Source organism: Amblyomma maculatum, chromosome 7 (assembly GCF_055883805.1).
Source record: "Amblyomma maculatum isolate TAMU_Amacu chromosome 7, ASM5588380v1, whole genome shotgun sequence".
NCBI lineage: Eukaryota > Metazoa > Arthropoda > Arachnida > Ixodida > Ixodidae > Amblyomma > Amblyomma maculatum.
The window spans coordinates 114239293-114262152 of record NC_139350.1 but is presented as its reverse complement, the minus strand read 5'-3'; the positions used below and the strand labels follow the sequence as shown (position 1 = coordinate 114262152).

Sequence of the window (22860 nt, the reverse complement as noted above, 5' to 3'; positions counted from 1 at the left end):
TCATCCGCCCACCTAACTTTCTGCCGCCCCCTGCTACGCTTTCTTCTTAATTTCTACTAGAATGTCGGTAACTTGAGTTGTTTCTCTGACCCACTCTGCACGCTTTCTATCTCTTAATGTTACCCCTACCATTTTTCGTTCCATAGCCCTCTGGATTGTCCTCAACTTAAGTAGAACTCTCTTGGTTAGCCTCCACGTTTCAGCCCCATAGGTGAGTACAGGCAAGATGCAACTGTTTTATACTTTCCTCTTGAGCGATACCGGTAAGCTGCTAGTCATAATCTGCGAGTGCTTGCCAAATGCGCTCCATCCCAATCTTATTATTCTTGTTATTTCCTTTTCATGGTCCGGATCTGCGTTTACTACCTGTCCTAAGTAGACATATTGGCCTACGTCCAGTATTTCGCTACCTAATGTAAACTGCTGTTCCTTCCCGAGGCTGTAGAACATTACCTTAGTCTTCTGCATATTGATTTTCAAGCCTACCTTTCTACTTTTCCTGTCTAGGTCATCAATCATTATTTGCAGTTCATCCCCCGAGTTGTGTAGCAAGCCAATGTCATCAGTAAATCGCAGATTACTGAGGTATTCTCCATCTACCCTTAACCCTAACTGCTCCCATTCCATGTCTCTGAATACTTCCTCTAAACAAGCTGTGAATAGTACTGGGGAGTTTGTGTCTCCTTGCCTAACACCTTTCTTTATGGGAATTTTGTTACTTTCTTTATGCAGAACTATGGTTGCTGTGCAGCCACTATATATATCTTCCAGCACTTTCTAGTACGGCTCGTCTACCCCCTGATTTCGCAATGCCTGCATCACCGCCGAGGTTTCAACTTAGCCAAATGCTTTTTCGTAATCGATGAATGCTATGTATAAGGGCTGGTTATATTCCGAGCATTTTTCTATCACCTGATTGATGGTATGGATATGATCGATAGTAGAGTACCGTTTTCGAAACCCTGCTTGCTCCTTTTCTTGACTGCAGTCTAAGGTTGTGCTGATTCTATTAGCGATTACCTTAGTAAATACCTTATACGTAACAGACAGCAAGCTGACTGGTCTGTAATTTTTAAGGTCCTTAGTGTCCCCTTTCTTGTGAATGAGGATAATGTTTGCATTCTTCCACGGTTCCGGTACCGTCGATGACACCAGGCACTGCGTGTACAGGGTGGCCAGTTTTTCTAGCATGATATCCCCCCCGTCCTTCAGCAAATCTGTGGTTATCTGATCCTCTCCTGCTGATTTCCCCCTTTTCATAGTTTCTAGTGCTTTCTTGACTTCGTCCTTCGTCACTGGTGGAACGTCTGACTGTTTTTCCCTATCGCCAATCTCATTATGGTCCTGACTTCTTTGGCTACTTTAGAGATCTGTATAGAACTCCTCGGCTACTTTGACTATCTTTTCCATATTAGTGATAACGTTGCCCGCCTTGTCCCTTATCGCAAACATCTGATTTTTGCCTATTCCCAGCTTCTTCCTTACCGCTTTAAGGCTTTCCTCGTTCTTTACAGCATGCTCAATTTTCTCCATGTTATACTTCCTTATATCGGCTACCTTGCGCTTATTGATTAGCTTTGATATCTCGGCCAATTCGATCTGGTCTGTTGGATTGGAAGCTTTCATACTCTGGCGTTCCTTAATCAAATCTTTCGTCTCCTTAGACAGCTTACCGGTATCCTCTCTAACTATCCTACCGCCTACTTCTACCGCGCACTCAGTAATGATATCTCTGAAATTATTGTTCCTTGCCTCTAGGGTAATGTCGCCATCCTCAGTTAGAGCTGAATACCTGTTCTGTAGCGAGATCCTGAACTCTTCTGCCCTCCCCCTCACCGCTAATTCGTTGATGGGTTTCTTTCTTACTAATCTGTTGCGTTCCTTCTTCAGATTTAGGCGAATTCGGGACCTCACCATCCTGTGGTCACTGCATCGCACTTTCCCGATTACCTCTACATCTTGCATAATGGCGGGGGTTGAACACATTATGAAGTCGATTTCATTTTTAGTCTCTCCGTTAGGACTTTTCCACGTCCATTTCCGGTTCTTCCGTTCGCTGAAGAAGGTATTCATGATTCGTAAGTTATTGCGCTCTGCAAACTCAACTAGTAACTCCCCCCTGCTATTCCTAAAACCAGTGCCATTGTCACCTACTGCCTTGTTTCCTGCCTGTTTTTTCCCTGCCTTGGCATTGAAGTCGCCCATTAGAACAGTATACTGCGTCTTTACTTTTCGCATTGCCGATTCTACATCTTCATAGAAGCTTTAAACTGCCTGGTCATCATAACTACACGTAGGTGCATAGGCCTGTACAACCTTCAGTTTATACCGCTTATTAAGCCTAATTACGATGCCTGCAACCCTATCATTAATACTATAGAATTCATCTATATTACCCGCTATATACTTATTGACAAGGAAACCTACTCCCTGTTGTCGCTTCTCTGGCAAACCTCGATAACACAGTACATGCCCATCCTTCAGTACAGTATATGCCTCATTCGGCCTCCTAACCTCACTAAGCCCTATGACATCCCATTTCATGCCCTCTAGTTCCTCTAACAGCACTGCTAAACTAGCTTCACTAGCTAGGGTTCTAGCATTAAACGTTGCCAGGGTCAGTTTCCAATGGCGGCCTGTCCAGCGGAGCCAGGCTTTCTTAGCACCCCCTGCTGCGTCATAGGTCTGACCGCCGCCGTGGTCAGTTGTTCCGCAACCGCTGGTGACTGAGGGCCGGGGTTTTACGGAGCTTATCATAGGAGGTTGCGGCCAATTACTGCACCAGGGAGGCCAACTCCTGTTCTGGTGAGGGAGTGCGTTGCCGGAGGTGTTCACCGGCATCAGGTCGCACACCAAACCTGTGTATGCAATTCCATCGACACGCGGATTTTTTTTTCATCCGGTGGGGAATTGCGCGGCACCGGGATTTGAGCCCCGGACCTCTTGCATGCGAGGCGGATGTTCTACCGCTACGCCACCGTTGCACCATTCTCTGATCTCTGATTTATTTCTAATGTCGACTGTACCTCTGATTTTAGGCACAAAACCGCGTTTCCGAAAGTAAGTCCGGGCACTATAACTCCTTTCCAAATACCCCTCAAAACCTCATACCTATTGTATCCCCACAATGCCTTATGCTTCATTATCCCGGCATTCCTTCGCCCTGTGGCCTTAAGGGATTGCTCATGCTTTCTAATGTATGCCAATCCTTCGTTTACCCATACCCCCAGATATTTATATTCTGCTACTCTAGGTATTTCATGGCCTTGTATTTTAAGACCCTGATCAGTTGAGCCGTTGAAAATCATCCGACCCGACTTAACTGCGCTAAAACTGAAGCCTAGAGTGTCCCCTTCGTCTCCGCAATAGTTAACTAGAGTTTGCAATTCTTCCAGACTCTCAGCTAGCAGCACAATATCGTCTGCATACATCAAACCGGGGAGGCGCTGCATTACCGCCTTTCCACCTAATCTATATGACAGGTTAAAACCTAAGTTACTGTCTTGTATCTTCCGTTCCAGGTTTATCATATAAAGCATGAAGAGCAGCGGTGATAGAGGACAGCCTTGTCTTAAACTTTTGCATACTTTGACATCTTCCGTACTTCTTATCCCTTTCCATATGATTTCTACTTTGTTATCCCGGTATATTTCCTTTAGGAACTCTATTATCTCATAACCGATACCTTCTTCTTTTAATATGTTCCACAGGAGTTTCCTTCTTACGTTGTAGTACGCCCCGTTTATGTCCAGGAAGGCCAAATACAAAGGTCCATTTTCCACTCTAGATAATTCGATTCATTGGGTAAGCACGAACAGGCTATCATCTTAGCGCCCACCATTTCTAAAGCCGTTCTGAAGTTCTCCGAGTATCTTTTTACTTTCTACCCATGCGTGCACCTTTAATTTCACCACCTGTATGGCCAACCTGTACATAACAGATGTTTGGTAATCGGCCTGTAGGATCTTATGGGCATCCTTTCTCCTTTCCCTTTATAAATCAAATTCATTTTACTCTGCCGCCAGCTGTCCGGAATTTGCTTATTCGTTATCACTGTTTCCAGAACTTTTAACAACGTTTCCTTACTTTTTGGACCAAGTTCATTAATCAGCATGATCGGAATTCCATCTATTCCTGTAGATGTGTTTTTTAGGTATATTTTTTTTGCCTTTTTCCAGTTTAGATTGGTGAGTTTTTAGCTGCTTTGTATTCTGCTACCCGGTGTTGCTTCCTGATTTGCGGAGATTACCCTATCGTCGCTCTTAAATGACTCGGCTATCACTGATGTAATGTAGTTCACTGCGTTGTCTCCTTATATGGTTCCAGAATTTTCTTGCTCCGCCTCAAGAGGCATCGTGCATGTCAGCCATCCAGCGCTAGGGGAACTGTCTTATTTTACTTTGGACGAGGGCCGGCACCTCAAGTTTCTTTTGTCGATATGATTCCTATTTTTGGTCGATTTCCTCCTGAGATGCCTGTGTTTTCTTTGCCACTCGGTGTTCCCTTTAAGCAGCCCGTCGTATTTCAATAGCTTCCCTGATTTCTTTATTCCACCAGCCCCGTGGCTTCCGCTTTCCATTCCAGCGGTTTGCAACGTTAACCTCCTTAATTTTCCTCCTTATGAGTAGTTCTACCTGTTAATAATCCCAGTCTTCCATGGGGCTTTTCTCTATTGCTTTCTCTATGTGTGCTGCTATCTGCGCTATTTGATCGTCGTTTAATTTTGCGTTTACGTCTTGTCTAAGTTCCATTCCTCTTTTCAGCAAGGGCCCCATCTGCAGACTAATAAGTTTATGATCACTTCCCAGACTACACTCCCCTTCTTCGTCTATTTTCATTTTTGTGACCTTGCTATAAATTTCCTGCGGCAATAGACAGTAGTAAATGGTCGTCTGCCTGTAGCGGGGTTCCCACGTGATTTGGCCTTCACATTTTGTTTCTCTATTTACTACACTAGATCGTGCCGCTCACAGAAATCTAGCATTAGCTTCCCGTTACAATCCGTGCATCCATCCAGATCGTCGGAGCGCTCGGTGGCGGAGCGCTCGGCTCCGGCCACCGCCTCCTAGACAATATGAGGCGCTGCTCTGGCACGCCAGCTGCGCGCCGTGTGACGTCACTGCTCCTCGCGCTTGCGCAGCACGGCTCTCCAGGAGCCCCGCGAAACTACCAGCCTTGGCCAGTGTAGCTAACACTACAATAATCATAAGATGAGGCTTTGCCCATCGTGCCACCCCTGCCATAAAAGCGACGACGTATAACAATGAATGTGCTGCGTCCACTGCCATACGAGGAGTCTGATGATGCGATGGCCAGTTCTGAGCATTGATTTACTTTTATTCACATGCATGCACGCACGGACTTTTCAGTCACACAGGTTCGTGTGATCAGTGGGGTGTCACTGAACGTAGCGCTCAGTGTGCGCCTAACCGCTGACCTGGTCTCCTGGGCGCTCATTAAGGGACGTGTTGTTCGCTATAGCTCGACACGGCAAATGTTTCGGGCAGTCGAGTAGAACTATCGAAGAACCCTGGCGACGGCCTTGCATTCGGAAGTAGTATAATTTATATGCACCTCTGTTCATGAGCAGACCTTTCGTTGACGTGTTCACATATGTAGCTTGACAGCATCGAACGTGAATGTGAAATAAGCGCAGCTATAGAAATATTTTAAGCATAGCCTGCAAACATCTCGATTCCTGCACCTTGTCTGATATTTAAATAATGCATCTGAAGAACTGAAACAAAATTAGAAAACAAATGACGGTAATTTAGAATTTTGTTACCTGCTAATCAATTATGGAATGAAATTGTCTTCTGCAACAAAGGTGTTTTTCTTGGCTCACCTAAGAAAAGCCGCCAAATTAAACAGCCCTGGGAAAATCAGCAGTGAAGCAAGACAGTAATTCCAAAAACAAAACTACAACTCTATCCCCAAGTTGTATTTGGAAAACAACAAAATTCACAGCGAAAAACAGTTTCAGCTGTTGTTTACCTTAGCCCACGGATATACATGCAATATTTACCAGCCCATGTTAAAAAAAATATTACTTCTTATAGCTTTGTTCTGCCAACCCTTGCCACGTTCAGCTTAGCACTTAAATGGTGCCTTGAGTTTTTTGTTAGGATTACAGAGGCCTAAGTAACTTCTTTAGTGCCCTATAAGGTGAAGCAAACGACCTTTCTTCTGCCCGTGTTCGCAACTTACTGGCGGCAAGTTTTTGTTGAAGTGATTGCACTAAGGAGGTTTCAAAGCCGCCCCGGCGAAATCCCGCTAAAAATGCGGGTTGCAATTCTTCCACTTAAAAAAGATCGTTGTACAGAATTATACATTTACATCGGCAAGACTTAGTGGGCAAATAAATAAAAATGCCGTATAAAAGTGGAAGCCTCCGTAAGAGCAGAAAGCATGCATTGGTTCTTGAAGGGATGTTTCTAACGCCGCCGATTAACTATGCGGCGAGCAGACGACACGCAGTGATCGGATGTGTAAGGGAGCGTGCGCGCCCACTGGATTTCCCCTCCGGAGCATCGCGGAAGGGCTTAAGAATTGGCACCGTGGTCTGCACACTTCCGCTATTCTAGCCACTGTACTGTGCGCCGCGGCGCAACATGTAGGCTCACTAGCGCCCGCTTTTCTGAGCCGCCATCTGTCGGCAGGGAGACGGTATGCTAGACGTCGTGCAGGGTTTGGAACGCAGGGCAAGTGACGCCGTTGGTACACCTCTCTATCGTCAGCTATCGGTACAAGCACGAAATAAGCAGGGAAAAGCGGTGTTCACTACAGGTCACAGCCCTTCGGACTACGCTGGCCAATCAGCGCTGCGATCGTCAACATACTACTCAGAAAAGTACGCCATCTGATGCTGTCGTCCCGAGTAGTCATCCGCTACTGCCGAGAACCAGGCTTCTAAACGCTTATTCCAGCTTTGCACACACTGTGTTGTGTTGCCCCAACCTGCGTACATATGACTATTTTATTTGTAGAGGGAACCTGAGAAAGCGAACTTGCCTAGTTAAAGAATCAGATCACAGAGATGCACTTAAGTCTATGCTCAGAATTACGAAAGCATTGCAAATTCCAGGTACAGTTCTGTTGAGAGTTCGTTGTTCATTTCGTTGCTTTTGGGATCTCCTCAAATTTACTTCTGTAAGTACATAGGTTTTAATCAGTTTTTGTAATATCTGATGGATGCGCCGTTTTTTGTTTTAGATTTGTGTTTTGTATTTGATATTTTACTTCGTTTTTTTTTTTTTTTTTCTGTGAAGTATAAATTTTGATTGCGTACTTCGCTTTTACTTTGAATGTCCCATCTTAAGAATAGGATGGGTTCGGAGCAAAGGCCAGCTCATCAAGTTATATAATTCACGCGGATGCCAAAAAGAAAACATTCATTTTGCAAGAGAAAAAAAGGAAACCCCATCGCTTACACGCTTCTCGCTCTATGGTGATGGTGTCAGCCTACAGCGTAATCGGAGCCACCATATAACCGAGATCGAAGCTGTCGGGTGCGAGTAAGCCCGCATGCTTTCATGGAGCACTCCTGTACGCGCCAAACAATTGCTGCAGCAGTTTTCTCTTCGGTCCGCCCACAGTCGCAGCACTCGACCAACTCACCTGACTTGTCCCATGGCGCTAATTTGATCTATGCTTCAATCTTTCTGCTGCCACTTTTTTTTCGCAAATTTCGCATGTATTCGCGTCACAAGTAGTTACCGGCAATGGCACATGATTCTAGTTACCGTGTGCTGACTATATTTTCACTGAAATGCGGGGATGGCAACGGCTGTATCTTGGAGCCAAGGCTGTATAGTAGCTATGCGCAGATATTCCTATTTACACGGTGTAAAATGAAAGCTCCACACTCTCAGTATTATACATCCTTTGTTCTGTGCGACGATGGCAGCGTCACGTGTTTTTTACAGTACAATAAATATGCTAGCAGAGCCGATGAATGTGATCGTACCTCCGGGGAACGCATTCTCGCCGCGTGGAGGAGGCGCTTGCGTTGATCGTAATACTTTGACCAACGTGACCAACACTAGATAATCAGTTGCTTTATCCAGCAGTATGTTCGCCGAGAGTATGTAGGAAGTTAAATGGCTTAAGATGTGTTCCGCCAGAGAACTCGACTACAGCTGCGAACCGCTTTCAGCACTGCCCCGGAGAATAGGATACACCGGCGTTTTCGTCAGTTGTATGCGCCTTCTGCGACTTACGCAGTATTCGACATCGTATCTCTGCTGCTGTAGCGGGACCGTGTCTTGTTTGAATTTACAAAAACACCTGAAACAGCTCTACGCAATTGCCAAAATCAGTGACTAATCCAACGGATTCGATGCGTCTACTATAGAAAGGGCCTAGTGACCGCTTTTGGTTGCTGAATACGGGAACTGTACTTGAAAAATAAGCCCATATTTTAGTGAAAAGTATTTGATCCTTTTTCTGCCTCATTGTCGGCTTCGTTTTCCTTACCAGCTGCATTTCAATTGGGGCAGGAAAACGAGAAAGGTTTTTCTCGTTCGTGCCTCTTCGTCGGAACAACACGCTGACATGCAAAAATTGCTTTACATGCTCTCACGTACTTTATAAAGTTAACCAAACGCAGAAAGTTACAGTACACTTCAAAATTCGCCGTCATGTGGACAGGTGAAGGGTTTCTTTATCGCAACGGCACAGTGCACAGTGGCGCCCATGTTCGGAAGCTGTGAATTGTATATGAAGCTTTTTCATGGCGTTAGAAGTTTCGTGACCAGTAATCATTGAAGTACTCTGGGTTAATGCGCATAGCTGGGTAATCTAGAGTTGACCTGGGATGCGTCGCGGGACACGATTTTGTTTTCTAATATTGTCAGCTCGTGGTCACCCGCTAAGTCGAAGACGTTAAACACTCGCACAGGGCAGTTGCTTTTTACCTTCGCATTTATCCGGAAGTCGGACCAACACCGCGAAATTAAAATACGTTGCACGGCATAGCGCCCTTTTTTCGGAACCCGTATTAGTCGCGTCATGCAAAAAACAGAATGATACTGAAAAATCCAAAGCCTACAACGGCACAGAATTGAAAATGCGTTTCAGCGGCACAATTTCGCTTTTTTCTACATTCTCAAGCTATCTTGTATCGGCATAACCGCGCGGCACCTATCGCGTTACTACTATATAAATTCCTCTGATGCATTCTTCCCAGAGTGAATAGCTGCTTTTTATTCCTAAGAAGGGCGTTTGAGGTGCATCGTACCTAAATTAAAAAAAATAGCGGCAAATAATTTTAAAATGGACATTGGTAATTGGAGGGCTATGGAAGAATTCCTTGCACTGCATGTATGTAGGACAATTGATGGTGACAATGTTGAAATGAATCACCACAAAAAATCTATTCTGAAACTAAAAGCGAAATCTGAAACGGCAGAGGCTGCTTGGTGTGACATAGAACGTCATGGTGTGAGTTCGTTGACGAAGCTGCTCAGTCTCTTAGCGGCAAGCTACTCGAAGGCACACTGCTTGCTTTTGTCAACATGCCTGAAAGAGTTAGCAGGCTTCCGGAGACCCTTGCGTCTTCAAAAACGAAATTATTACAACAGTTATTGACTGGACGAGCCGCCCTTCTTGCACGATCCACAGCCGCAATGAAATAAAGTCGCACGACCACTGAGATCATCTGCAAGACACAAGCGAACTAGTAAGATCGAAGAAGAAAGTACTTATGAGCTGCGTCCTTGTATAATTCTTATGCAACCATCAGAACATATGTTAAAGAGCTTCTCCCACTTACTGTTGCTACGGCTGCCTTCAATTTTAATCGCGAAGCTGCCCTACCCTAAGTAGGTAATTGACTTTTTGGAGCAGAATATAGTGCCAAACAGAACATAGGTTAAATAAACCTGGGCTTCACTTTATGACATCATCTTGCCACAGACGTGAGTTAATTCCATTTCCCATTTTTCCTATCATTCATTTTAATTGCGTCGTGTAACCAGTAGAACAATGCTGAAAAATTCAAAGCTCACTACGGTTGGGAATGTGTGACATGGTTCATAAGCACGTTTCCCGAAGTCGCATAGCACGCTGTGCAGTCCTTCTGCGGTAGGGTACAGTTTTCGAATTCACATACTATCATGCATCGACCTTAGTGTGATGCTTTTATACGATTACGGTTATAAAAATTGCCATGGTGCACTTCCTCCATACGACCACAACTAACTCAACTGACAAAGTATGCGAGATTTTCTTTTTGCTTCTGTATCCCGCTTCCTCTTGATGCCCGCACCTCGTTCAGTGGGCTGCTTCAATGGGCACTAATATTATAAAAACGTTGGCAGAGGCACTGCGTAAACTGCCTATTTAACGCAGCCTTAGTCAGACTGAAAGGCGTCTCTACGATAAACGCATTGTTCATAACACACTGGTGCAAAATGTTCTGAGCAGACACGAATTTGTGTCTTGCTCACGCGGTGGGCAGGCGCTACCTACTCGGCGAAAACGTTGTTGTCGTTAAGACTTTACGCTAAAATTAGCCGTTTGACGCCGCTTAGGAATATGTATACACCCCAAAGCACGCGAAAACATTCCGTGTCCAGCACTCGGCCGCATACATCACATCAACGGGGCATACGGGCGTGGCTTGCGTCAAGCGGTGCTTATCTTAGAAACGTGATTGCGGTAAACCTGCGCCGAGTTCACTGCAGGAAGTTCACATTGCATATCGGAACGTGATGAGGGCTGTAGACTGTGGTTTGAAGAAATAATTTCTAATCGAGGAGCATGAAGAATTGCGGTTCATTACCGTCAAATTTGTGAATCAACTGTGGATCATTCTGTGTACTGCCTTCTCAGAAAACGTGCATGCACGTTTCATTTCATCACTGCTCTTGCCAAAACAGCTTCAGCAAACTAAGGTATCAGGACTTGCATCAATAATGAATATTTGAGTTAAAAAATATTGTCAATTTGCATTTATTTTTTCAAATTGGAATCAGTTGAGCTAGCATTACTTTCCCCTTCAGTTCATGTCTCTGCATCGCCACATCTAAAGCAGTGAAAGAAGGTCCCCAGGGCGAAGAAAGGCAATCGAGAAGAAAGGAAATCCTCTTCCTCGAAGGCGAGCGCTCATTAAAGAGCGAAAATGAGCGCACGTTGCTTCACGGGGTGGCGCGCTGCGCAGAGCGTGGTCTATGGAGCGCACCCGTCTGCTGTCCCTAAACGCTGAGGAGAGGCTGATTCCATGGGGAAATGAAGTTCTGGATGCGCGAGCGACACACGACTGCTAATGTCGAACACGTTCTTATAATCCGTCCTACTCACTAAAAATACTGCTTTTAAGATACTGAAGCCAGGGCGCTGAGTCAGCTTTCTTTTCATGTAAATGTGGCCATCATCGGCTTCATGTTGTTCTCCAAATCTATTGTTACATCTCAGACATCTACTGCTCAGATATCATGTTTTTCAGCGCATATATTGATGTACGATATGTGTTTGTAGCATACACACTTTCATTACAGATGCACTGATGCGAGCAATAGAGCGAAGTTACCTTTCGCACAATTGGTATACTACCTTGGTTTTCTGATTTTTTCCCCCACACAAACTCAGTCATAAGCAACATCATGTGATTATTGAGATGACACTTATCTTCTGATGCTCCTTCTTCATAGAAGCAGCCGGGAACAGGGTTAGATTTTGTTATAAGGAGGTTGAAACATTGAGTTGTGCTGTGGATGCATAATTGTTCTCAGTGCGCTGATGTGAAATCCCAACCTAATTTGGTCGAAATTTTATCTGGATAATACATTAAGTGCCCCTGATAGTCTGTATTGCTTTCAGATGGTAAACCCCATAAACAAAAACAAAGTTCGCATTTAACACGCTCTAGGCACTCCCCAGTGGCGCGCACAAGAAACCGCAGTAAGCTTTGCGTGTGAAAATTCAAGAATGTTTAACATCAACTAAATAAAGTCGAGCGTTTACTCGAACACTGTACGGATAGGCACAGTTGTTGCATGCCGTTGAACGTTCCCTATGCACCTTGTTTAGTGCCGACTCACTGAACGCGGTTTTCTGATTTCTGCGAAACTGAAGCGACTTAACAGCATTTCAGACAAGAGTATGTAATCGTGGTTTAGATTATGTAAACGAACACGAAGGAATGAAATTTTGACTGCACCCTCACTTCGCTTAGCATGATGATACATTTCTATGGTAGCTTCTTTACCGGCAGGCTCATCGCCCAGCCACTGGTGAAGTATTTTATCTGCCTCGGGCAATTTACAGGCCTTCATCGTCTGCATCGATAGGTAGCCTGTCGACAACGCATGGAAAAGGACTGCATAAATTAGACTTAGCAAGCCATCTGTATTAGCAGCTCTTGCAATGTAGGACTTCTGTGAGCCAAGGTCGCCGCACATCGGAAGCTGCGACTCTCAGCGAGCTCAAGTAAACCGCACAAGTTGCTCATAGTATGACGGCGAATGTACAGCTTAGTGGTATTTCCCGCTGCACCAAGCAAGTCAGCTCAGTGACGTACACGCATCTTATTCCCTTCGAAAATACACCGTAAAGACGAAACCTACAGATGCGCACAAACTATGGAGGCCGGTTTACGGTGCAGGATGTGACCTCTCAGTGCACGTTAAAGGAACCCACGTGGTTGAATGTTCCAAACCCTCTACTATTTCGTTTCTCATAACCTGAGTTGCTTTGGAACTTTAAATCTCATAAAACCAAACTAATTATATGACGTCCCATACAAACTGTGTACATTTAGCATCAATGCACGAAAAGCACAAATTGAAGGTCTGAAACTTCGCACTTTAACTCGCTCCAAGACTGTGGAGTGCAGCCTTTAATGCACATGTTCATGAGTGGCCAGTAATAGCAGAACATCCTGGGAAACGTCTTTCACAAAGTTTTACACTCCACAGTAGTGTCAGCATTTCTCTTTACCCAAGGATGCCTCAGAACGCCATCCAGGTTGATCCGGTCCATAGGATGTTTCTGCAGAAGCTGTGGAAAAAAATATTTTGCAGTCGATACCATATTTACACAGGAACATCATTTTCCAGATTATAGCAACCCACCTCACCCTCGAATATTTGACTTTCCCAACAATTCTTCCCATAGTTCTGCTTGCCTCTTTTTGTGAAAACCCGGAAAGCCAGAAACTTCCAGCAGCGGCTTCTGAAGGACGCTCATACTACGTTTTCCCGCTGCGTTTGTCGAGGAATGCGGAGGCGGCGAAAGCAAGCGGAGCGAGAAATGGTAGTTACGTGACATCAAAGAAGAGAAAGAAGGGAAGAGTTAGTACCAACTAGCCGAACAAAAAGTTCTACTGAAGGACATGAAGCGCGCCCTTTTCTCACGCACAAGTGAACAGGCGGCTGTGGCACCAGCGCTGCTCCCATCATTCGAGCAGCCGGGGGGTCATTGAACTTAGACTGACATCACGGTCTGCGGCCGGTTCCAATTGGCTTAATCACTTCTGCGTGACGGGAAAAATAGCTCCCGACTCCATCGCTCCCCAGAATGCCAAACAAGTCAGCCTGCGGGAAATAAAACCCGGCTTCTGCGGGAAGCGGCGCGCGGAAAACGTCCAGCGTTGCGCGTTTTCCCGCTAGTGTGAGCGTGCCTTTATACATCTTCCATGAAAGCAGAATACGGCCAAAACTGTTTTGAAAATTTACTGTTCTTTAAGAAGAGGCATACGAACACATTTCATAAAGTGGTTGAAATATCTTTACTGCGCTACAGCAAACAGCCAAAGGAAGCACCATCGAACCACAAACAAAAGTACCTGCGCAAACATTACAACCTTGTCAAAAAACCTAGCATTACATATCAAGCCTTGCCCAGATAAAATGTTCAAATCAAGCATGAGATACAAGAAGCTGGCTGATTCTATTGCCTTTTTCAGATAAAGTAACTAAGCATCCGAAACTTTATGTGCGAGACGAACGTGATAATTAAAATCAATGTTAGTTTGTAAAAGAAGTCGATAGCAGCCTTGTTTATCTTCTTTTTTTTTCTATTATATTTTTTCTTTGTTACGGTTGCTGCAATGTACAGCGACTTGAGTGTATGCGCCGGATGACGAGGTCTCCAAACTTTCCTTCAGACCGACGTTTACACATCGTCCCGCCTTTATAATATATACCTTACCACATGACAGAGGAACGCATGCACAACCTCACTCACACAGGGTACAAAGGCTGATTTATGAATGGTATTGCAAACGAAGGGGCTGCTATGGTGTCGCATATCAGATTTCTGCTGAACGCAGACACAACACCTCGTCAACTATTAAAGGACCGAAAAAAATGTAGCCCCATAGCGATGGGACACATTTCTAGTTTTCTGTGGTGGTTAGTGTTAACAAGAGACGACAGCAACCTTCTTGACATCACAGAGATCGCTACGTTGAACGAATTTAAATTGAGATAAGGTAACCTTTGTTCACTTCTGAGGAGCCGCTGCTATTACCAACACCGGATACCCAGGTGCGCGCAGCGTTTTAACCTGTAACGCAGTACATAAATTTCACTGAATGGAAGCAAGACTATAGTAATTCTATGAAAAGGTACGCAATTGCTGTTCCATTTTTCAGTTTTATAGTATTGTAATAAGGCCACTATAAAAATGGAGAAATGGAATTGTAAAAGGGTGCCTTCGTGCGGAAATAATTTCTTGTTTTCAGTCAGTCGGACATACGACTGTGCTACAGGGTGAAAAGCTGCGCGAACAAAGGTATTCGGTACCGGTAATAGCAGAGGTTCCTCGGAAGTTAACAAAGGTATCTAATCTCGATTTTGAGGCCGTTCAACATAGTGATCTTTGATGACAAAAAGGTTGCTGTCATCTCTTATCAGCACCAACTATCCCAGAACACAAGAAATGTGTCCCATCAATATGGGGCTAGAGTTGTGTTTTCTGACCATATAAAGTTAACCAGATGTTGCCTCCGTGTACAACGGAGACCTGATACCCAGGCAGCACAAAGCATTGGGCCAATGTTGTAAGTACAACGGCAAGCAGTGGCCCTACATTGGGCCAGCCTAACCAGCATGCTCCCAACATAGGACATGCCAGTCAACACATGTCCAACAATGGCCCAGTCTAGCCAGTGCTCTCCCAGTGTTGGCGCTGCCAGTAGCCAACACTGGCTAGCTTGGGCCAAGATGTACAGTGAGTTCCCGATATTGGCACTGCCGTACATACAGAATGTCTATGTTGGACCGAGATTGCCGTTGTTCCTCCAATAATGGTCGCACGGGTTTTAAAACTGGCTATAATGGGCCAAGCTGTCCTGCCTTCCTCCGTCATTGGGTTTTCCGTTTTTTAAAACTGGCTACAATGGACCAAGTTGTCCTGTGTTCTTCCGGCATTGGATGTTCCGGTTTTTAAACATGGCTACAATGGACAATGTTATCCTCTGTTCTTCCAGTATTGGATGTTCAGTTTTTTAAAGATGGCTACAATGGACCAAGTTGTCCATTGTTCCGCCGTCGTTGGCCGTTCCTTTTTTAAAACTGGCTACAATGGACCATGTTGTCCAGTGTTCTTCCGGCGTTGCCCGTTCAGTTTTTAAAACTGGCTACAATGGACCAAGGTGTCCTGTGTTCTTCCGACGTTGACCGTTCCGTTGTTTTAAACTGGCTGTAATGGACCATTGCAATTTGTCTTGTGTTTTTCCAGTATTAGCTATCCCTGTATGAAAACTGCCCACGATGGACCACTTTTTCCCCTGATCTCGCAAATGTCATTGCCATCCTAAAAACACAGCTTTAATGGGCTGCCGAAGTGAATATTTTCCGTTGACCATTCAATCAAAACAAATTCTCCATTTTTATGGTTGAATACACGTGCGCTGGACGCCAAACCGCGGCATTTAATTCCGACAACATTTCAGCCGATCGTTCGGACCTCACCAAGTACCACGCACGGGACGACAATTAATATAACGCATTCAAGCACGTACCGCTGCAACTGTCTGGATTCGTCTTTTCGGTGCGCTCATATGCGGCGCATTTTTGGGGGTCAGCTATATGTGTTTATGGTTTTAGCCTATTGGCATGCATGCAGATTTTGTCGCAGGCGCATATGCTTGTCGCACAATTATATCTAATTATAGCACGACCGTGCGACCACATAAGTATACCCCAGACCGGCTAGCACTCACGACCCAATATGCCTGTATTGGACGCCGATTACATCCCTGCATCTATACGTAACCTACAGTACAAATCCAGTTGTCAGTGAGAACGCGCATAAAAACGAAATCGTGTCGCCATAGCATGTTCATGTGACATTAAATTAGTGATTAGAAGGTAGCTTTTTCATTGCCGAGAAGGAAAACGATGCCTCAAGTTGAAGAAACAAATGACCATTTTCTCAGCGATGTTTTTGTTCTAGTGCTTTTGTATTATCCATAAGGAACTACACGCAGCATCGTCTGTTTACCTGGAGAAAGGACCGAATACGATGTGTGTACTTTCTAGACGCAATCACTGGAAAATGAAAAGCCGGAAGACTCGCGAGGTTACCATTTTAGTTTTGGGCATTCACGCGGTGGTAAAAAAAAATGACAGTTTTTCGTGCAGACGGCGAGCATGAAGGCCCCGGTACATTTATATGGCGCACAACATATATATCGCCAATAAACAAAAAAAAATAGTTTTTTCCGCCTATTAGTTTAGAGTTTGACCATTCCAACCGCGCTAGGCGGTGGCAAAGGAATAAAAAAAAAACTGTACAGGAATGAAAATAATGTGCGCTGTCGAGTCATTCGAAAAAACGAATGCAGCCTACAAACACTGTTTTAATGAGGCAGTTTTCCATGCCCTTTCCAATTCTTTCATTCTACTAAAATGATTTGGAATACGTTGCTTGCTCATTGAACGTTATCGTCTTTTTGTGCAATCCGCGTTATGGTGAAGGTGATTGCGAAAAACGTCTGTGTGTTGCCTGATGCCACAGCGCTTCAGCACCTCGACGCGCACAAAATTGATTCTGAATCATTCATTGCTGTGTCTGTCACCGTCGATTTGCGAAGTCGAGACAAAACATGAGCGAAGAAATATTGTTACAGCTGGAGAATGATGAGGACGAAGTGGCGCTCTCGTTTGTGGAAGATTAAGAAAAAGAAGTGCGTCGAATGGGCGGCCCTCGTAGCCTGGCTCCTTGGCTGTTCCTCAATGTATATATCTTTAATCCTCTTTTGTAAATATATTTCTCCCTGTTACAAAATTATATGCCAAAATTTAAAAACCTTGAACAATTCACAAATTCCGTAGAATGTTCAGAACAGCGCGGTGCGCTATAATTGGACAAAGGCTTTATCGATGTGGCCATAATTACTTGCGCAACAAAATTATGCAAGGTGTTTTAATGGTTTTGAAAGCTGAGGTAGTGTAGAATAGGTGGAAAAAGTTTAAACAATGTGAAAACTGTTTCTGTTTTCCTAAAAATTTTCAATGTTCGCTGTTTTCTGTAAATTAGCGCGATCGTATCTCTGTATCCAAATGTCATAAAAATATGAGCTTTAGCTGTTTGCGGATAATTATGCTGAGAACATATTGTGGAATTATTGCTGCTCTACCATGAACCTTTTCTGAAATAAAGGCCTGCAAATTAGAAAATTTTCGTTTCCTGGGCCGATGTTTAGAATTTTTATAAAAACATCTACTCATACCCGAAAAGCGAACATTAACTGAATACAAATAAAAACATGTATATATTTAGTCGGATAATTTTCAGCTAGCTAACTTGAGCATAATTTGTATAATCTATAACCAAATTTGGCCAGAATAGAAGAGAAGCTCGGAACTCCGCCTCTTTGACATTATTGATCAGTCATCACGCAACAGTATATAATATTTTGAAGTAGATATAAAAGGTCGAACGACCATCCTTTGTTCGATCATAGGTGGCGAAAGGGAGGGGACGCGCGCATTTGTCGATGCACCAGCTGTATGGATTTACGCAAGAATGTGGATGGTAGATGGGGAGGCTTTCTATTTTTTTAGAAAATGTTTGTCCGTGGTTGGCTTGAAGAAACAATGCGTTTGCGAACACACAGAACAAAACTATTTATTAGAACTCGACTCGAGCGGTGCGCGCTGGCGGCCGCTCATCGGCACGGTCCGAAGTCACGGCTGGCCGGTGCAAGCAGAAGAGGGCTGGGTAAAGGACGAATGGAATGTTGAGAGGGTCGTTGGTCTTTCGTTCCCACGCGCAGCCCTTGCGAACACAACACCGCGGCGGGAATCACGCGCTGGTTGAGCGGGTCGTTGTTCCCCCTCGCCTACGCGTCTACGTGCAAAACACAACAGACAGCATCCCCAGCTGCGCTGCTGTGCGGCCTCCTCCCGAAGCGTTCATATCAGAGCTTGTTGGAGACGCTACAAGACTTGTGACAGCTTCTTAAACCTTTCTTTAATTTCTTCCCTCATTAATTTTGTTTTTCATTGTGCTGTGCATAATTTTCTCTTGCACCTATACACATGTGCATGTGCTCCGGTTGGTGCTTGCTACATATCAGTGAATAGCTGAGCTGTGAAATGTCGCCGGAGTACGGATTACAGCAACGGCGGGATACCATCGGCATTATCAGACTCAGTGAACGCCGTCATCTTAGACCGTGAGTATATATCTTTGCAGCATGCCATTGCTTCATAATTGGTTCTATATAATCTCCTACCAGTCCCAAATGTTCTCTTTCCTTATTCTCCTCGAAACAACTGCGCGAAGCATGACTTCAAGAACTAAGCGAATTTTCGTCCGGGTTACATGCAAGCAACTGCGTGGACTTATTTGCTGGCTGCGATATGAATAACATTTGCGCCGAAAATAGAGGAGCCGTGCGTAACAGGTGTGTATGCCACCAACACGTGACAGAACACTGCAGGCAGCCATTTGCGCAGTTTTTTGACTGTGCAGCGCGCCGCTATCAATTAGTAACCAGATACTATGCGCCCGGCTTTGTACATATATTTTGGACAGCCTCTCTTCTGCGCGCAGGAAGCCATGTTCACACAGTTTTTGGATTTTGTTAAGAGTTAAGGGCAGTTTTTTGTTTTCAGATGTACAAACAAAGTTTTGAAAACTGTTCGTGCCGTCTGTGCAAGCGAATTTTACAGTGGGGCAGACATGTGCGTGATGCCGCTTGATGACTAGGCTATAATTAAGTCATAATGAACCTCCACTTTTATAATGGTTAATATCATATTGAGGAATTGAAAGCCGTGAACAGCGCAAGTGAGCCCCTTTTCAAAATTTTCTTAATCGACGCCCCCCTTCTGAGCACGTGCCTTCAGGTGAGGGCGTTATCAGAAAGCGGCGACAATAGGAGAGCGATTTCGCAGACGCCCTTCGAGGGCGGGGGAAAATAACAATACAAGCAAAAAGGCACATCAGCCGTGTGTGCACTGCGTCCCTGTCACTGCAAAGTAAACAACGTGCACGCGGGACACAATGTACAAAACATTGACGGCCGGTATGAGGCAACCATATCGTCCGAAATATATTGCTCGCGAAGCGCTCGATGACGGCGCGCACTTTCAGGCGAAATGGGACAGGAAGTCAGGTCCGCCTGTTCGGCAATTACAGCTCTTTGTACCTCACGTGCCGTACCGTATGCATGAAGTGCACGCCATAGCCATCGTGCAAGAATGTTGAAACCGAAGCAGCGATCCACGTATTCTAATTCTATAGGAAATCATTTGGGAGTAGAAAAGAGCAACTTAATATGATGTGCATGGTTCTTTAATGAACGATATGTACAAATGGACGGTTGAATAGTTACAGTAATGGAGTGTTCCGCTAGAATTGTTTACGGCCGTGACCGCAATAAACATTACTCATATTGCTCTTAGCTTTAAGCTCTGGCATTGATAAGCCTATCTAAAGAACCGACTGGCAGTGACAGGTTGTTTACAGCTGTTGATCAAAAGGTAGGCCATCATGCTATTATTGCAGGCATATTTGCTTCTTTTTGTACCTCTGTTTACTAAAACTTAATTTTGTTCCCCATTCCTAGGGACGCTGCACCTCTTACAACACTCACTGTTCAGTCGCTTTTATTCAAGTATACAAAAAGGAGGAAATGTGCATGCACTCATAGGATAGCCTGTCTTTCCGTTAACAGCTGCAAATAACACGCCACTGCTCCTCGGTACCTTGGAGGAAGTTTTCAATGGGGTTACCTGAGATGCCTAGCAATTGCTGTAATATTTATACCAATCACTGCAGTGAAACAGAAAGGTAACACTGCATCACTTTAACTGCTGCATGCACCTATAAACGCGCCTTAATTTATTGCCTATTCTTATAGACGCAGGACCTCTTACTATAGGCTTTGTTCAGTAAGCAACCGTCTTTCATTGCTTCAATTTCTATCTCTCCACCACTTTCTTGTTGCTCTGGGTGTGATCATTTGATTTCATTGTTCAAATCACATTGTTTTATCATGTGTGAATGATTTAGCCTGCACATACATGCTTTCATTTTTTTAGATGCGCATCGGGAGCGTTTTTTACGTAGAAGTGGATCGATTGAGTTATATCACTGGTGCGAAAACCGACAACCCCCAGAAGATATGTGTCCTGTGGTTGGAAGGGCAATAAAGAAGAAGAAAATCAGCGGAAAAGCCTGCCTAAAAAAAGGTAGCACTGCATCACTGTAACTGCTGCATGCACCTTTAAATATGCCTTATTTTTATTGCCTATTCTTATAGACGGTGGACCTCTTGCTATTGGCTTTTTGCAGAAAGCAACCGCCTTTCATTGCTTCAATTCCTATCTCTCCACCACTTTTTTGTTACTTGGAGTGTGATCCTTTGATTTTATTGTTCAAATCATATTATTAAATCGCCGGTGAATGATTTCACCTACACATACATGCTTTCATTTTTTTTAGGTGTGCATCGAGAGTGTTTTCTACGTATAGATGGATGGTTTAAGTTGTATCACTGGTGCGAAAACCAACAGTTCGGTATACCCCCAGAAGATTTGTGTCTTGTGGGTGGCAGGGGTATAAAGAAGCGGATAATCAGTGGAAAAGCCTGCCTAAAAACTTACAAAGATGGTGCAAAAGCGAAATTCTGATCAGGGTTAGAGTCTGATTACTTCTGTTATCCCATTTCACTTGCTAGGTGATGTGACATATGTGAAGCACCTTAGTATAATTTGTGGTATACTCACTGAAAATTGTGTAGACATTAACTTTTTTCTCGTTCAATTATTTTGAGTGACGCACGAATTAGAATAAAACGAAGTCATCCACACGTCTAATGCCCATAGACATTAGATGCGTGGATGAGCTCATTAATTGTCTTCCTATGTGAGCATGCAATAGTTTGTCGAATATATTATTATGTTAAAAGTTGATGTTTTTACTATTAACCGGAGTAATACATATGCTCCATATCATAGCATTATTCGCCTGTAGTTTGTATCTGCTCTTTCCTAAATTGTATTCTACAAAGTATACGTATGTCATCTCGTACGTCTATTTAACTAGCGAACAATTTGCAATCGAATCCCTTTTGTAATGTTTCAGCTACAAATAATGTATGACAGTTGTGACAATATAGGTAGCTTTAGGTATAACGTATAGCGCGAAAATGTTTAATATATGCGATGATATTTTTATTCACCGCATTGGCTGAACCAGCCTGTTGAAGAGACGAAATGAAAACAAATATGGATGTCTTCGGACAGGAACAGTAATCGTGGTGCCATGACCATTTATTTAATTAAATTCTCATATGTCGTGGGCTAATGTCTCGACACAAAGGAATGACCCTTAGGTTTGCCAGATGCGGCGTAGTATTCTCGAAAAAAAAAAAACGCCTATCACTAAAGCTGGAAAACGCCGTTCTTGTCGTTTCAAAAAGTTGCACGTTTGGAGGCCGGCTGGTTGCGTAAAATTTTGTCATCCACTGTTTTTTACTCACCGCATTTGGGTAACGTTTACTTGTATAAGAAGTATTAAAAGTGTGTTTCATTGATGCAGTTGATTTAGTAAAAAATCGCAAACTTTGCTTCAAGAACAACGCGCTACAAAAATGTTAATGTTCAACCTTACATACTGGCGTGACGCATTGCGTTGTTTGCACTAAAATATTCTGTGTTTATTACGCAGGTCATATTGTTAATTTAAGGCAGAATTTGGAGCTCTAAGCTGCTATGTGTGTTCTCTGTAACGCCACCAAAAGTTATGCTGGAAAGCGATTTGCTTAAGATTGTAATTATAAAAACTACACATTGAAAAATCATCTTCAGAAATATAGTATTGTTAGTGGTGGTCAAAGCTGACAAATGGAATAATATATTAATAACCTAGATTGAATACTATTGCACCTAGCAATAAAAAGAATGCAGGAAAGAGAAAAAGTTCAGCCTTCACTTGCGTTCTGCCATGAAATTGACAGAAATAGTGAATTAATACCATTTTAAGCTATATTAAGTATTTGTCCCAGAAGCAGAAAAACGGTGTTAAGCGCTGACAATGTTTTAAATTTTACTTAAGGTAAAATGTTACTAAATTAAGCAAATACTAAATTGAAGTTTTGATGCCTATTCCATAAGGGGGAGCGATATAAGCACATCTATAGAACAAAAACAAGCATTTTTATATTTCTAATATTACATTTTGCAGAATTCAATATATTTAGTGACTCAAATTAACAAAGTACTTTGCATTGTTTCCACAGATTTTGATAAAAATTGATGTTGCGGCCGTTTCTTCAATTCTAATCAGTTTTCCTTATTTTACCATTTTCTTACTTTTGTCCAATTTCAAAATAATATGCAGATACACACACAAATCTAGAGCTTCAAATTTTTTCAGAAATAATGAATGGAACCTAGA

The 22860-nt window shown here is 43.6% G+C and overlaps 1 protein-coding gene across 3 annotated transcripts in view; it reads right to left on the bottom strand.

Annotated features, from left to right (window-relative positions):
- Nucleotides 1-12805: 12805 nt before the first annotated feature.
- Nucleotides 12806-22860, bottom strand: part of LOC146184459 (aurora kinase C-like) — a 172705-nt gene continuing 162650 nt past the window's right edge. For all 3 annotated transcript variants that reach the window (XM_084609393.1, XM_084609394.1, XM_084609395.1), the window contains one exon: nt 12806-12999. In XM_084609393.1, coding sequence (XP_084465519.1) covers nt 12895-12999 — 105 coding nt within the window. In that variant the 3' untranslated portion in view covers nt 12806-12894. The remainder of the gene's footprint in view (nt 13000-22860) is intronic.